This window comes from Rissa tridactyla, chromosome 1 (assembly GCF_028500815.1).
Source record: "Rissa tridactyla isolate bRisTri1 chromosome 1, bRisTri1.patW.cur.20221130, whole genome shotgun sequence".
NCBI lineage: Eukaryota > Metazoa > Chordata > Aves > Charadriiformes > Laridae > Rissa > Rissa tridactyla.
Window position 1 is genome coordinate 119,063,310 of NC_071466.1, and position 17,705 is coordinate 119,081,014.

The window sequence follows — 17,705 nt, forward strand, 5'->3', positions numbered from 1 at the left end:
CTAGAGAAGATTAATATTATTTATCATATTCACTACATTTGACAAATCTTCTGTAATAAGGTTCCAGCATTATTAAATTCTTTAGTTGTAATGGTTATGGCTTCAACAGCACTCTGCCCTCTGGGTTTCCAAACACTTAATAAATGAACTTCTAACTCCCCACAATAACCCCTTCACACAAATGAGGCAGTAAGCTTATCCAAAGAATCAGAGAAATGTCAAAAATCCTCTGATGGGGAACAAGAACTCTTCAGCCACAAGAAAACTTTAGGCAACATTAAGATAATACACGGCAAACAACCTCGTATCAAATTGAAAGCACCACGGATATATTATTTGATACACTCATGCAAGTTTGAGTTTGTTTAAGCCAGTAAGAATGGCAGCTGTTTCTCTTAAAAAAAAGTAACAACGGTGACTTAACAGTCACCATGATTATGTCTCCCATCATTTATCTTGTCACCTCAGGAAGCAGCTGTGTTCCTTGGTATCAGACATGGATCTAGATCAAACACCCACCACAGGACAGAAACATTGAATTATCTCTATTATTTTGCTATCTAATTTAGATTTCTCCCCTAAAAGTGCAGTCTTAGCATAACATCTTAACTTAAAAGTTCATGAAACAACATGATGGTAAAACCTGGTGTGATAAGGCTTCTACCTTAAGCAAGACACATCTGATAGCTTATTATCAAGAACCAACTGTAATCCATCAAGATATAGATATATGTTCCCCTAAGTGTGACAGTCTTTCTGGTACAAGCTCTTATTGTATGTCACTGCAGCCTACAGTAGCTTTATTGACAGTCTTTCATTCCTTAGGTGACTGGTAGTACAAGAACTACAACTGGAAACTAAGAGATTAATGGCAACACAAAAGTAAGAAAGGTACTAAGTAAATATAGCCTGAGGCAATGAGAAGTCAGTCCTGACTACATTACACCATGATCCATATGAGCTTGTATTCTAAATTGTATTCTGTGATTTAACTCTTTTTGCTTGGTACTTTCCTCAAGTTTCCCCAGGCTAGAGTATCATAGTTACGCTGATTAGGTGTAGTTAAGGACTTTCCTATTTTCAGATGATATAATCACTCTTGTGATTTGAAGTTTGGCAGATATGTGCTATATATGCTAGACACTTCTCCACAAGAGCGCGATAAAGTTTTAATTCTTCGGCTGCTCTGTGTCAGGAAACTGCCCATCTATGTTTCTATATCATGGCCAAATTCAATAAAATTAATTTCTCTTGGCAGTGAAGAAACCAGAAATTCTTTTAAATTTGATTTGTTTTTTATGATTGTTGTCTGTACTAATTCAGTTGCCTTCTCTTCCACACTTCATAGCTAACATGCCCCAAACGAACAACTACTAAATTCCTTATGTCTATACAATGATTCATTGCTTTGCTATTGTCCAGTTCCATCAATATTCTCTCTGATCTTACTGCTTAGTCTATTTATTCTCTCTTAGCAATTCAAACACGTTGCCCATTTCATTTTCTGAGATTCTTACCATTCATACCTCACACTCAACAGCTCCATTATGGAACTTTCACAGAAAGCTATATTTGTGAGAAATTTATATCATAATTCAAACGCATTGGCTGAATTTGCAAAACTGAAGTTACTAAGACAAGGGTTTTTCCCAGGTTAAATTTAATCAGCTATTGCAATGAATATAGGTGTACGATTTTTTGAAGTGTTTTGGCTTTTCTGGTTTTCTAATCAACCAAACATGGTAACGCCTGAACTAAGTAAGGTCCACTGGCATTTAACTAAGCTGCATCTCCCAAAAATTGCGATATGCTGCTCCTGGTACTGTGTAGGTATTTCCCAGTTAAAATACCAGGCGGTACAGGTGGATGGATGTGCCTGCATATGAGAGTCATAACGATCCCTGAAGCATATAACAAAATCCTGCCTATAGTCTGTATACATAATTAACTGAAAAGATGAAACAGAACACACAAACAACTTTTGCATGCAATAATGACAATTTGATTTCCAGTTCATTCCTTTACTGTTGATCTGCATATGTTTTTATAATAACAAAAAGACAGTTATAAGAGTTGCAAGCATACAGACCTACAACAGTTTCCGTTTTACTTGATCAAGGTACGCCTCATGAAGTTTACCACAACACAATGCATTAAAAAGGAAAGAGGACTCAGTCAGACTAACTTATTTGTTAGAGCCAGAAAAATAATTAAAACATTTGCAAATACTTAGAAGATGACAGTGCAGTAAGGAACAACCTGCATACATTTCTCAAGAGAAAATACCACGCCAGCCTAATTTCTGCCTGTGACAAATAGGACTCACAGACAGAAGGGTTACAATAATGACATATACGCATATCCCAGAGGGGTCACAGTCAAGAGACAGCACTGTCGCTTCCTGTTCTGATGAAAGTACTGCACAGTCAGGGTAGCAACAGCTGGGAAACTGCCCTCAGTGGTTCACTGCCAACCTGGAAAGCTACAAATAGTATGGTCCAGGGCTTTTGCTGCTGTTCTGTTTTCTCCTTGATGACTGCGATGCTGGAACTAAAAGTGTGTTTCTAAATCTGAGAAAGACAGCGAAATGGAAGGAGCTCGTGGAGATTAGGTTCAGAAGGCAAAATGACTTGGCATGCTAAGGAAAGGTTGGAGAAAACATAGAACAAAGTTCTGGAAGACAAAGCAGGTCAACGGAGATGGCAATAAACAACCACACAAATACGAACTGCAGGAAAGACTGGACAGCCAGCTGTTTTGCAGAGGAGGATCTATGGGTAATATTAAATCATAATAAAACCCAACAATGGTTGCTATCGAAACCCACACACATTTAAAGATGAGTAACACAGTTTATATTTAAAATAATTATTTCCTGTTTGCTAGTGGAAGGTAAGGCTCAGCATCCACCATATCCACTCTTGAAAGACATACTTTAAAAAAGATATTAATTGACTGGAAAGAGTCCAAAGGAAAGCATTAAGAATGACCAACGGTCTAGCCAACATATACCATGAAGAAAGACCTGACAGGACCTGGCTGATTTACTGAAGACAGTAAAGACACTATAATGGTCTACAAACGTAAAATATTGCTGCAAAGAGGAAAGGCACAAACTGTGTTAACGGCCTTAAGGTGCAGTAAAAAAAACATTTTCAATTTAACAGTAGGAAGGTTAAATATGAGGATAGTTAAACACTCAACAGATTGCCCAGGGAGGCTGTGGAATCTTCACCAGGAGAGGTTTTTGAGAATAGGATAGGCAACCATCTATTCAGACTAGTTTAAATGTAATTAGTTCTGCCTTGAGGCAAGAAGATGGACAAGATGACCTCTCAGTGTCCTTCACAGCCCAATGCTGCATATTTTGTGAATTACAAGAGAATGATTTAACGTTGAAAAATAGTACAAAGTTTATTTAATTTGACTTTTAAAAGGCCACAACCCTGCTTCAATTTTGAGCGTACCGCAATATTTAACAATTAGGTTGAAGCTTACCAAATAATGCTTTTGATATCATCTGACTTTGCTAGGCTCTAGAATTATTATTATCAATTATTCTCAAACTCAGCATGTCTTGGTATCTTGGTATTATTCTCAGCAAAGATTTAGCAACAACAAAGTTGCAACAGGACTTTACCAATAGTCAATCACATGTATATTTACTAGTGTGTTATTGCCTCTACAAATAATAACAAATGAATGTACAGTTATCAAAATAAATCAACCAAACACAGCTCGTGAATCAGAATTATTGATTGCTTTACATACACTCTTTAACCCCCTCCCTCCTTTAACTGTCAATTGCAATAGCAATTGTCATTTATAATTGTTCTCCTTGTTGCTTATATGGTTTTCTTACACAGGCAACAGATCAGCCATGTTGTTACAGCAAACTTGTCAGCGCAGTGCAATCTTGTCTCCCCCTGTTATTCATTAAATCTTCTGGTTACAGTTGTTAATAAAAAGCCCCAGCCCTTCAAATATCACCTACACATTCTAACTATCTTACCCTTTAACGTATTGCATCATACTCTTCTCAACTTTCATGGTAGAGGAAGAAACTGCATACTTTTTTTCAGAAGATATATGGAAATGCCATCACTTGTAGTTAATAACGAAGCTAATTGATGACCATGCTTCTCCTTAAAAAGAAAAAATAAAAATATATCTGGCCTTTTCTTATCTACAGGACTTTATCTTTTTATGGTGGTTCGTAGGAATGACTTTTGTTGCCTGTTTTTCTACTAGAACCACATCTCACATCAAAGCGTCTAAATATCTTTGAAAGTCAGGTCCTACATGTCTGAATACAGACATCTGAAGGCAAAGGATCCTGAAGAAAGTGAAATCCTGTTTCTCAGATGTAACCTATAAAAGTAGAATTATAGAAGTTTAGTTATGTTAGATACTATATCATGGTCAGATCAAGCTGCTGCTAACAAGATGTAGGCTGTTTGACTGTTTGACAATATGTTTTTTCTTTATTGCTTATTGTCCTGTAAAAGATATTGCAGAAGAATTGACAGTTATAATGTATAGCTTGCTAGCTGCAAAACCGAAAAGCAGAACACAGAAATGTGACTGATTTGAACTGCAGGAAACCATAACGGCCCTTTGAGTTTTGCAAAAAAAATTCTCAGAATGTAGTGAACGAATGAAAAAATTAATTTTTCCAAAGGTTTAAAAGTTAATTTCTTTTAAGTATGTGTCACTCAGGAGAACCAAGTATTGTGCATTCTTAATTTTTGCCAGCAACCTTCAACAAATGGAATGCACGGTAGTTTGTACGTGTTATTTGAAATATCCATTTGCATGCGTGCACGTGTAAAAATAACTCAGTACTATCAACATTCATTATATTCTTCAATTACCAGTTCATGAAGGGTAACCTATTTTGCAAGAAAGCTATAGATACTTAGTTTTGTCTGTGTTACAGCAGTCATGTCCACAGCTCTTTCAACTCTTTATTTTGGATGATAAATTGATCTAGTAAATTTGGCTAACAGTGCGGGTGGTGGTCGTGGTTTTTGCGTTAATTTGCAGGCCACAGCAACACTGAATTCACAACACAATGTATGTTGTGATATTTATCTATGAAAAAGGATACAAAGGAAAATAAAGGCAGTGAGCCAAATTTAAATTTACAGCTCCACTTACTGAAAAATTTATAACACGACTGAAATTCTGCTGTTTTTTTTTATCATTACGTGCATAGCTACAATATGCTTCGTCAGACAAATTCAGCTTTATGCCTAATGCCATGTAAAGCCCACTGGCTGATATGACACCCATGTAGTCTCAACACCACTCTGTGTCACAGTGGGTTGTCTATAAGCAGAAAGGAAGATATTCAGGGATGAACAACGTCTTCATACCCTGCTGCGTATCTGAGTTTTGTACGGTGGGTGTAAGTGCCAGCCAATGTAAGGGGTGGGTTCAAGGGGTGGGTCTGAAACCATTTTGGCCTCCAGCGAGTACATCTGTGCCCGGAGGTGCTGGTGATGTCTTCAGTGCCGTACTGAGATTACTGACAGAAGGAAATGCCAAGATTTGAAATCAGTCACACTCTAGGTTATAAGCAATACTATAATGCTAACATGGGATTTATTAACATCGTATGGTTTCTGCTGGCCCTAAAGGTTTTACTTTTCAGAAATCAGTGATAAATACTGTAATATAGGTCGCCTTCTTTTAGTGTATAATCATAATCAATCATATTTTGTAAGCTATCACGGTGTAGCCTACTCCAAATAGTCACAACTTCACTCGTAAAAGGTCAACATTTAAACTTTGCACAATCGCATTTCTTGGGAGGACAATCTCACCATCCTTGATCAAGGTAAGAATGTTACAAGCACTGTCACAGAATTTCCTCAATGTTTTTGCATAACAGCTAGATACACAATGCTGTGTATAAAAAACACATATACTGCAAAACATGTCACCTTCCAAAATGAATTCTGAACCCCATTTAACAGTCTCAACCTGTTAACAGGTGTGAGAAAAGGGCAACATTAGATTCATTACACTAAAGGCTCAAAGACCTAGAACGGAATGTCTTGACTGAAAAAAATATATAAATCATTGTTATCTCCTGCATTTTTGATAAATGGGTCAGATACAAAGAGCTACATACTGCAAATTGTAGTGAAAGAGGATCACGCTGCTGCTTTGCATTCCTCACGGACAAGGCAAGGTACACTGACCTCAGGACTCTTCTTGTGCTGAACAGGTTATATGCAATAATTTAAAAAGAAACTCAATGATTAAAGCTTTGAATTTAATCTGCCAGATGACTGACTGAAGATTTCAGAACTGCGATAGCATTCACAATTCGAAAGTCACTAAAGCAAAACAGCGCAGAGACAATAAGGGAGTTGAAGGTGTCATTCCAGTCCCAGACTTGATGTTATGGGGATGTGAGCTTACACAGAACCAAAAATTTAGGTGCTGTTTTCATTCATCCTCCTTTTGTGAAGGGATTAATTTGAAAATTATTCCGGAGAATAAGAATATACAGAACGTCATTAAAGAAAATGAATGCCTCAAAAAGATTCCTCCTGTAAATGTGACAGGTGCAAATCCTCCAATAGTCAAAGTTCAGAAATGGTAGCAATTCCTTAGAAATTAATTTTAAAAATTGAAAGTTATTTGGGGTAAAGTCTGAGGGGGAGAGGAACAAACTAAGATTATGACTACATTAAAGCCCTTGCATGCTTTGATATTTTGTATTGACACAGTATTACACAGTACTGACAAGGCCATGCTTTAAACCGTCATACCATGCAAGGTACCACCAAGCTAAACTAACAATAGATTCCAGTTTGGCTAGTGTAACACCAATGATTTCTTTCATTACAGGTACAACAGTCAGAGACCATTTTTTCACGTGTCTTGTAGATATAGCTATGTTGGCAGGTGTTTGCTGTAACCCTACCTTTAGTTTACTTTACAGACTTTTCATGGAAAGTCTGCAACACAGACTTCAATGTGATGTAGAAGCAGAAGACACATCTTACTCCTATATAGCCTGGATCTCAATGTTGGTTACATATGTTCGCGATGGAGAAATAAGTTTTATTTTTCTTATATCTGTTTAGGATATAGCAGCAGCTTGGACAATGACATACAACTGGGCTGAGCATGCCCTGACACACCCAAGAAGAGCTAATATGACTTGACAGGGAAACTTGGATGTTTTTATAGTCCTTAAGCATCTCTCATCAATTTGAAAGGTAATAAGCAGCCTTTTGTGGCAAACCACACAAGGAATGGTGTTGCTAAACCAAACCAAACAGGAGTAAAATTTCCCTTGTGACTTCTGATTAGTGATATAATTGAACTATTGGATCCAGATTCTGTGCTACAACGTATTTGCCTTGGCCCAGCAAATTGCCCTTGAAATGAACTCTCTGCTAACAGAAAGCTTGTGCTACAGTAACTGTTCGGCCTACTGCTCTCTGTGATTAGGGATCGAAGTCAGGACAAATGAGAAATGAAGCAAGCAGAAAAGGGGATTAAAACTCTGTTTCAGACCTACCTCTGAGCCCGCTTAGTTTAGCACTTTTTCATCCTGTACAGTACATATTCCATAGCAATTTTGAAAACAGTATCATTTAAAAGTTAACATCTGCTTAGCTGGTAGTACCAGATAAAAGCTCTCATTTATAATGAACAGACAAATTTGTTATTGCCCCAGTCAATAGCTATTGACTTGGTAGAGCACTTCTGCTTATTACAATCAAATCCTTTTTCTTTTTTGTTCAATAGTCAATGACAATGTAATGGAAGGTACTGCTTACAAACTGATGCAATATATATCATCAGCAGCTAGAAGTTAATGACTAATGGTTACAAAGAGAAAAGCATGTGCTAAGAACAGCATTACACATCTATTAATCAAATTTACTGCATCTGATGCGCCTTTATAGGTTAGTGGAACTGTAATGTACATCAGACAAATAGTTTCTGCTGTTATTAATCTAAGTTTTAACACAAAGCACCTTTTAATCATGCTATCATTACATAAATAATTTGGCTAGTACAAGGTTCTGTCTCACTATTAGAGCACACCTTTTAGTTATAGGAAATGTCTGTCCGGTGTTGGCTTGTGCAATCCTAGATTTAGGAGTTAGTGAAATGCAAGGTAACTGTTCTGCTCCCAGCTGAAGCCATGTTATTCTCTAAATGCCTCAGATGGGGCAGTATAAATGCAAGGCAACATCCTAAAGATAAACTGCCAGAAGGGAAGCATACCAGAGTGCGTGTGTCCATGGCTCAGCCTGCCTCCTAGCTTCTTCCCTGCAGCAGAGCAGTACTGCACAACTTCGTCCTTTACAGTTCATATAACTTGCACTTTCCACGCCTCAGGGTGAAATTTCTTGATAACTTACGTATTTTCTTCATTCTATATTTATTGCTGTATTTTTTTTTGAACCTGCCTGACCCAAAAATATTTTCTTTCAAACATTCTCTACTTATTTTATATCTGAGAGAGATGCATATTTTTATAGGATAGTAACACCTATAATTTTTATATTACTTCTAAGCAAACATTCAAAAAATAATCATAAAGTTTGTTGACTCCTTCAGGAAAAGCAGAACTGCTAATGATGACTTCTTGACTTAAGGTTGTCTATGATCACTTTTCCTGTAGAACGGGAACAAATACTCTAATGTTGGAGCACTGATTTATCTGTTTATTTCTGTTTTCTTAATGCAATCTTCATTTCTCTCTAGACTGATGATGAGACATTACAGAAAGAAAATTTATAAATGTGGCAAAGATTAAACAATCATGCCATTGCCAAGTACATTATGCTGTACTCTGCGTGCACCATCTAATTGGATTTAAACAACGTTCATAAATCACAGCCATTAGCCTTTTTCAGAAATGAGACATACACTACTAGAGCGACCACATGGATCCTTGTCATACCTGTGATGCTGGTTCATAACTGCCCATGATGGTGAAGATGGTGGAATTTAATTGCTGCTTTACTGCTCATTATGACACATGGAGCTAAATTCAATAAAGTTACTACATATTTACATCTCTGGACAAAGACCTCCAATGCTGCTCAGACAGCATCGACTTGTGTTCTTGTTTGTTGTCAACAGAGCAGTTACTAATGGGAGAGCAATGGAGGAGACAAAGCCACATCTTTCCAGGAGTTTGCAATGTAATGGATTCTGTTAGTCGTAACAAAACATTCCTAAATAATAATAAATTTATCCTTGCAATACTGTGCGAAGAAAAAAAAAAAAGATCCTTTTCATTTAGATTTCAATTTAGAAGCACAGAGAGACAGATTTGAACAAGGCCATCCTGTAAACCTATTGAAATTCCATTCCAATGACATGACTTCAGGATCTATAATTTCCTCTTTGTTCTAGTATGTTGTGATTTCCAAACATAGCTTTTGATATGGTAATAAGGTGAAAACAGGAAATATTCATAATGTATTTATTGCATTTACTATGATAGTAAGAGAACATCATTTTTTTATACACACAACACTTGATCTTTAGAAAGATGTAAGTACTGCAAAACAGCAAACGGCTTAGTTGAGGCAACGACTGATTTTGAGAAGATTATACTTTATGAGTTTTTTAATTCATTACTGCAAAAAGATGGCATTAAAGAAATTACATGCATGTTAATAAGACTTCTACTTAATACTTAAATGATAACTAGATATTTCAGCATTTCAGAAAAGCCCATAACCCTGCTAAAAATGCTAGATTTCAGAGGCAAGGCTTATCTCTTGGCAGCTGCAATAGGTATAAGAAGTAAGACATTTCATAGATTATTCTGGAATTTTAGTGAATCATTTGCAAGCATACAATAAGTTTGAAAGAGTTTACATTTTATTTCTTCAAAATAGGAAACTGATCTCTTCTGGTACCAAAACCAGTAAAATGCAACCAAATAAAGAGTGAGTGCTTGTGGGAAAAGAAGACTACAGCTGCTACCTTACGCAATGATTTGACTTCACTTTCAACTCAGTTACATTTGTGGTTTTCTCTACTGTATTCCACTTGCCTATAAGCAAACTCTACAGTGCTATTTCATAAGAACCTGTAAAGACTTTATTTGAATGAGGAGGACTTTTATTAAAAAAGAAAAATAAAACATTTCTAATTGGAAAAAGATAGGTTGTGATTTTCCTATTATGGTCCCAAACTCTGTGGTTTCTGCTGCACTTTATGGTTTGGGTAATTTCTGAGAATTTTAATCCTTATTGAATGTGGAAGTAATGCTTAATTTTGATACTAAATGACACAGAATGGGAAAAACAACAAAAAGCTATAAATAGTAACTTACTTTTTGTAACAACTCCTTCAAGGCGAATTATATTTGGGTGATCAAATTGTCCCATGATACTAGCCTCTCTCAGGAAATCTCTTCTCTGCCTGTCCACATAGCCACCTTTTAGAGTTTTAATTGCAACAGGTATCTCTCTTTTTCCGGGTGTCTTCAGACGTCCACTGCATACTTCTCCAAACTCACCTTAAACAGATAAAATATTGGTTAGATCATGCACAGTGCCCGAAGAACTACAGTACAGTTTGTATTGCTGAACTTAAACAAACACCTAATCTTTCAAAATAACCTTCAATAGCTGTCTTAAAGGCTGTCTTCTTTAATAGTCCAGAATTATTTGTAGTTATAAGTCAAGTAAGAATGCAAAAATATTCAAGAAACTCAGACATCCCATAGAAGTGGACTGAGAAATAACAGATGTGATATTCAAGTTCCTGAGTTTCATCACATCCCAGAAAAGCAAAATATTCAGCATTACTTCACAACAAATAATCACCACACCATGTGTGCCGCACCATGAGATCACAGGGACTTGAACTTTCACTGCAACAGCCAAACCATCTGGCCTCCACAGCATGATTCATCTTGCTTTACTGACACTTCGAGACTGAACTTTGATATCAGTATGTTTGTGATATAACTGAGCATGCTATGAAGAAGGAATGCAATGACTTAGGTTTTAATTCTAATGATGACAAAGTATCTATCTAAAATATCTATTTATAGCAACATCTATCTATAGGGGTGTCACGCACTGAGACCTATACGAAAAGAAATGCTGTGAGAATATCAGGATACCTGACTGTCCTCCAACTGTAGAAAGAATTTAAAATGTACGTAATGCTATTATGCCCCAAAAAAGCACTTGCATATGATTTATTTAAATGGACTTCCATACCTACTTGAAGTTAATTACATATTTCACTGTTCAGACAGCCAAAGGCCAACAGTTTCAGCAAATCAAGACTGAGTTGTGTAACGAGAGGAATCTCAAAGTTTGCTTCACCTGATGTGTTCCTGTGTATGTAATGGACTTTGAAGAACGCATGTCTCCTTGCATTCCCTTTACACATATACTAATTAAGTTTGTATGGAAATCACAACTTTCCTTTGATCTTGAAGCCACTCACAAGTTATTTAAAGCCCCTAACAAATATACTCTAGATGCCTGCAGGTCAGTTTTCAATGGGTCATAATTCAGTAAATGAAAAACAATGTTCACAAAAATATTTCAAAGCACTTCTCAGTGCAGGGTACTTCCATAGCAAAACTAAATTCTCTACCCCAGTCATTTTGGAATTAGACCTGTTGAAAAAAAACCCTGAGTCACACACAGACATATATTTTGCCATAGGAAATAATTTGTTACCCTCTCCATTGAGTAGTGTCTCAATTAGTCTTCCTTCAACTTTAAGGACAGAACAAAAGAAAACAAAATAAGAGCACTCTATCTGTAACATTGTGTCGTCAGATAAGAAGCAAATTTAGAAGACTGAGGCCTTAAAGAAAGAAGCTTCACTTCAGAAAATTATAACTCCCTGATGTTACAGAATTAGAATGGATATTGTCATACAGCTTTTATTTTATTAGGTTCTGTTGCTTCCACTAAAATAAAGTTTTATTAGCTGATAAGATCCAGGAAGAGTGGAGGGATTAAAAAAAAACAACTTCATTGCTCATCTTTCACTTCAAAACAGAGACATCATCAAGTGCAAGAGTACAATTAACAGATGCTGAACATAACCTCCGAATAAATTAGCAGCTGCTTAAACAGCTAACAAAAGCCAAGTGTCCTAGGTCTTCTTTCTACCAGAAAAACCCCCATATTTTTTATTTCTACCTAATTTTTAAAAATAAATCAAAGCATGTGCTTCCCTGAAGATGTGTGCATATATGTGAAAACATGTCATCAGACTAACGCTCTGGGAATCTTTTGACAAAAGGGGAAGCTGGGTAGAGATTTTCCTGGATGATTTTGCCTCTTTAGCTCTTAGAAGGCTCAGGTCCTTAAAAGTTTGTTTACCTGACTACTGACACTGACAAAGTAGTAGCTAATTTGGACTTTTAAAGTTGTACCATAAAACAAAGTCATGAAACCTGAATGTTTTGAAGGAGACATGGTATATCAGTCTTCTATTCTGTGATACATCCAGCAGTGCTAGAAAGCAGGTCTAAAGCCGTGACCTTATCGCATCTTACAGGCTTTTCAAACTTAAATGCCTAAAATGAGAAAAAATTCCAATTTCTTTCTCTTGGCGAAACAGTGAAAAGCAAAAACACTAGAGCCTTAATATCTAGATTTTTAAAGAGATTTCATGATCAATAAATCTTCAAAACTTCAAAATCTCATTTCTGAAAATAATTTGGAAAGCACAGGTTATAGAATAAATCATTTCACTCTTATAAGATTATACAAGAGTACTACAACTTCAGAATTTCAGAAATAATGGCATTCATACCTCAGGGACTGTAAAGGACTGTTCATCAAGTGTTTTGAAATGAATTAAACTGAAAGAGGCAAGTGAAGGACTTACAATCCCAAGATTTATTACCTATACAACATCCAAAGCAGGGGAAGGAACATCGTGTCTTCTCCCTGACCTGTTTCTTTTCCCTTTTTTGGATGCATGATTTGTACAGGTAGAAAGAAATCTCACTCCCCTTGGATATTGGGACCGATAAACTGGTGAACATAAAGACTAACAGCAATTTTTTTTGTGATGTGAAGTCAAACAGATGGTAAGTGACCATCAGCTCCCAGAACTGACAGTTAGTACATTTAGAAACCTAAGGTATGTGTAATAACTTCTAGTTCTGGTTTAGACTAGATGGAGATCAATGATATAATTTAAAGCATTGAACTATTTATGCTGAGAAAGAGTTTGACAGTATTTCATGCCAGAGTACTTTTTCTACACTTTTGTTCAGATAAAGAATTTTGAATGCTTTTAAAGTCAAAGGGGAATGTATTCAACAAAGGGGATTTTTAAAATCTAAGAATCTCATTGCTCAAGTTGGAAGATAAACAAGATGAATGTTGACCCTGCAGCAGTAAAGTTCATGACTGCATGTGTAATAAGTAGAAGCTAAGAACCAGATGTCAATGAAGTCGACATCTTTCCTTGCTCCAGGGAAGAAGGCTGGTGATAACTAGAGAAAAATATAGAGTTCATTGTCTGTTCAGTTTTAATAAAGTGTAAATAATCTCTGGTTTAATGATATAAACCCAAACACATCTTTCTGTATGTTATATAAAAAGAAGGTAATTGAGCAGTCTAGAAACTTACCCTGTGCAAATCGCACATCCCTTGTATCATTCAGTCATAACATATGTGTTATTTAAAAAAGAAACAGGAATAGTCAGTCACTTGAAAGTTTGATATGCAGTCTGGTATTACTACACGGGATCGAAACAAATGTCTTGCAATGCAGACAGTTGCTGTCGATAGATCTGAAAGGTCACAGCACCAAATACAGCTCACCTCATTTTCCCCAGTTTTAGTCATTAGACCTTTGGGAGAACTGGCAGAAGATCTAGATTATAAAAAGAATATGTGTACTCTGTGTGAAAAATCAAAGAGTTGGCCTCTTCCTTGAGTTTCAACACTTTAACAAAGAAAATAAGAGGATAATTGTAACTTTTAAGACAGACTTGACAAAGTACCTCTGGGAATTCCTTCCATGAGAAGGTGCTGAAGCCATAAACCAAAGAGCAAGAAGCGATGGGGCAGAAACAAGTGTCATAGACAGGACAAAGTCAAGCAATATGGTAACATGTCAGTAGGTGCAGCAAGCTCAACATGAAGAGTGGCTGAAAGGGACCATCTGAAGAAAATCTATAGCAATGAATAGATGGCATATTGTGGGAATGGGCAAAAAGGCACCCAGTGGTCTTTGTAATGAATCAATGGGAGAGCTCATGGAATATATAATCCTAGTGATAAAAAAACCTTGGCCAAGAGTTTTGAATCCAAGAATATACCCTATCAAATTAAACAACAGTAAAACTTTGTCGTAAGTAGTGGATAAAATAAAAGGGAATGGACTAATCAATTTCACCATTTAAACTGTTACTATTGCTAGAATGTGAACTTCATTAATACCTGTTTATTTCATTGATGTTACCACGAGAAACATAAACTTACACTTACAAATAGGTTCTGTCGTGCTTTTGGTATTTTAATCTGCTTGCTATTAAGAATATTTGATCAAACTGCAACTTCCTTTTTGGTTCTAAACCCTACTAAACCCCCTACTACCTTTACCCTCTCGTTTGAACCAAGATAAGAGCAGAAGTTATTTGAAGACTAACAAAACAGACCATTAACAGCTATTAATCTGCATAATTTTTCATTCAATCAAAAGGCCTACAAAACAGTATTTTTCTTTTCAGATGAACCAGATGTAAGGTAGGAGATGACGGGAAGTGACTCAGGGGGAGTAACCTGACTACATACCCATCTTGAGTCCGGATTTATGTGCAGATATTGTTACTTTAATGCAGATCTCTTGCATGCAGATATTGTCACTTTAATCCAGTTCTCTTGTGTCTACGCATAGAGTAAGTAAAGCATGAATAATTCAGAAAGGACTTTGCAAAGCCTGTATTTTACCTGCTTTATTTTCACGAGAGCACCAGAAGGAAGGATAGTAATTCAGAGAGTTTGCAGATGTACTGGAATACCAAAAGCATGCCAGAGGGGAAGACTGGGAGAGCTGAGATCAAAGTTTCAATTAACTGCCTCCGTAGAATATAGTGGCTGATTTCAGCAAATGTCCACTAGAAGGACTTGAAAAGGATTTTGACAAGCGAGTGCATTAATTCATTTTTTCTCAAAGTAATCTCACGAGCTCAGCATCCTTTCTTAACTTGTTGCTGCTTTGTATTTGCTATTATCATCCACCTAATGATATGAACTTGCAAAAGGAATTTTTATTAAATCTACATACAACTGAATGTATGGACATATAGACTCCTTCTGATTTGATGGTATCATCCTCAGATAGTTGCAATAGATTACCCATCAGCAAATAATATAGTGTACATTTCCAATTCACATCATCTGAGATGATAATTATTAAATACTTCAAAAGATAACCTGGGTACAAGGTTGGGCAAGATGAAAAAAGAAGCTAGAAAAAATACTTGCCTTGAGCGTCAAAGCCATCTGCACTGCAATTAGTGAACTGTCAAGAGCTTTTGGATATGACTTTTTCCATTGAAAAATTTGAAATTGCTTTCAGGAAAAGATCAGTTTCAAAAATTTCTTGACTGGAAATGCTAGGAAAAAAGTTTCAAATATTTGCAATATTCCACTTTGACATTTTCAAAATGAAAACTTTTATTTCTTGAATGGAAATAATTTTTGTTTTGAAAAATTAAAGTTACAGAAATTCAAAATTAAAATCATTGATCAAAATAAAGTGTTCAAGCAAAACAAATTCAAGAAATACATCTATTAATTCACTTCTTAAAAGATTTTAATGTTACATTTTGAAAAAGATTTTAATTTTTTGTTTTGACTTAGATGAAAATTATTAACGTCTTTTAAAAGTTATTCTATGATAAGAAATCCATTTTATGTAGGTTTGCAAAGTTTAATACAGAATTAGACAAAAGGCATAAAGAACACTTTAGGACTGCTGTGAATTATAATGATATGTTACGTCCCCTAGCAGGTATCGAAGAACTCTGTGAGAATTTGTACTCTCCATGCCTCAGGCATGGTATTTAACTTGTATCTTGCCTGCATGGAAATGGGTTTAGATCGCATTGCAACCAGTTTGCAAGTCCTGCTAGGCAAATATCTTTGAATATGGCAGATTACCCAAGTAATTTTAGAAGATAAAAAATATAAAAATAAAATATGTCAAAGCAGGCGAAAATTCACTCCCGTGCATACAAGGGAGAGATAAACTGAGTAAAGAATTTTCATAAATGAATTAAGTTGAGAATAAGGACACAATTTTCAACTGAACTAAAATCAATAAACTCAGTCCTTGTCTGTCGTATTCAACTCCTTTGACATCAGCAGTTATACCAGTGCTTAACGTAGTTCAATATGCTTTATAATCTAAGACATCAATATCTGTAGTATGTCTGAAGAAAAGGAAGAAATAAAAGAAATCAGATAGAATGTTTTCTGCAGAAGTCAGCTCTCTGGGGGCTCTCTCAAGCTCATAATTCCAATGGTGCACAGTGCCAGCTACATATTATCTAGCTTAAGCAATTAGGTAAACTCTAAAGTACTCTAGCAATATGGACTGCAGTGTGAAAAACAATTTTCTCTCTTACTTCCAGGTCGATACTTTCTCTCCCCTGTTTGTTAACAGACCAGGTTTTATTTCTGTTACATTATTTGCATCATATTTTCTAGTGCATAAAACACTTTTTAGCCATTGCTATCAGTGTAGTAAGGTATCATTAAATAGGAATCTCAAGTGAAATATACCTCTCCTTTCTTGAGCGACTAAGACATATGAAACAAAGATAAAAAGAAGAATCACAGTGCATTAGGTCTTCTGATAGTAATTTTCCTGACAATACTTGCTAGCATGAGTTCTTTGGAGGGCTCACTATAAGCAAATTAAAATATTTTTTCTTCCGTTGACCCCCTTCCACAAGATGTAACTCTGATTTTTGCAGTCTGTTGTACTGTGCATTATTTTATTTTGTCCTTGATGGCATTAATGTTAAAGAAAGTAAATAAGGTTAAAAAAAAGCATTTGTATGTTGCCATTTACTTAGTAAGTAATAAAACAGTATTGCTAAAGAAAGCCCAGAATGGGTAGCTCAAAGATGGGCATTGGGGTATGGAACATACTAATTATTGCTACTGAAATAAAATTACAGTGAGGTGAATCCAAAACATCTGTGTAATTAGTATTATAAGTACCTTTAAGACAGCGATTTACAAAATCCAATCACTCTTAATATCTTAAGCACACAGAGAAATAACCCTATTGTGTAAACCGAAGACATAGCATTAATATCTTTCATAGGAGGAAACAAAATTTCAGACCTGGAATTAGAGCTCAGGATTCTGTTCCTACATTCACCAAAATTTCTGACACAGACTCTTATCTCTCCCACCTTCCCTTTCTGTTGGGGCTAAATCACCTTTTATGCTGTCTACACCTTCTCATCAGAGCTTCCTCTTCCCCCTCTCTGCCAATGATCTTTCTCCAAACAACTACAGGAGTGCCTGTCCCAAGCCAGCCTCTCCTTTTCCCCCTTGTACTCCTCCTATTTCCTATTTGAGAATATTTTTTGCTCATTCTTCTATAGTCTAGATTTTACCTCTCCTCAGAAGGAGATTATGATCTAATCTCCGCCTCAGTGACAAGACAATATGTGTCACCAACTATAACAAAT

At 36.0% G+C, this 17,705-nt stretch overlaps 1 protein-coding gene across 3 annotated transcripts in view; it reads right to left on the minus strand.

Annotated features, from left to right (window-relative positions):
* Positions 1-17,705, minus strand: part of EPHA6 (EPH receptor A6) — a 510,145-nt gene that overhangs the window by 99,667 nt on the left and 392,773 nt on the right. For all 3 annotated transcript variants that reach the window (XM_054204504.1, XM_054204526.1, XM_054204514.1), the window contains one exon: positions 10,331-10,516. In XM_054204504.1, the coding sequence (XP_054060479.1) occupies positions 10,331-10,516 (186 nt within the window). The remainder of the gene's footprint in view (positions 1-10,330; positions 10,517-17,705) is intronic.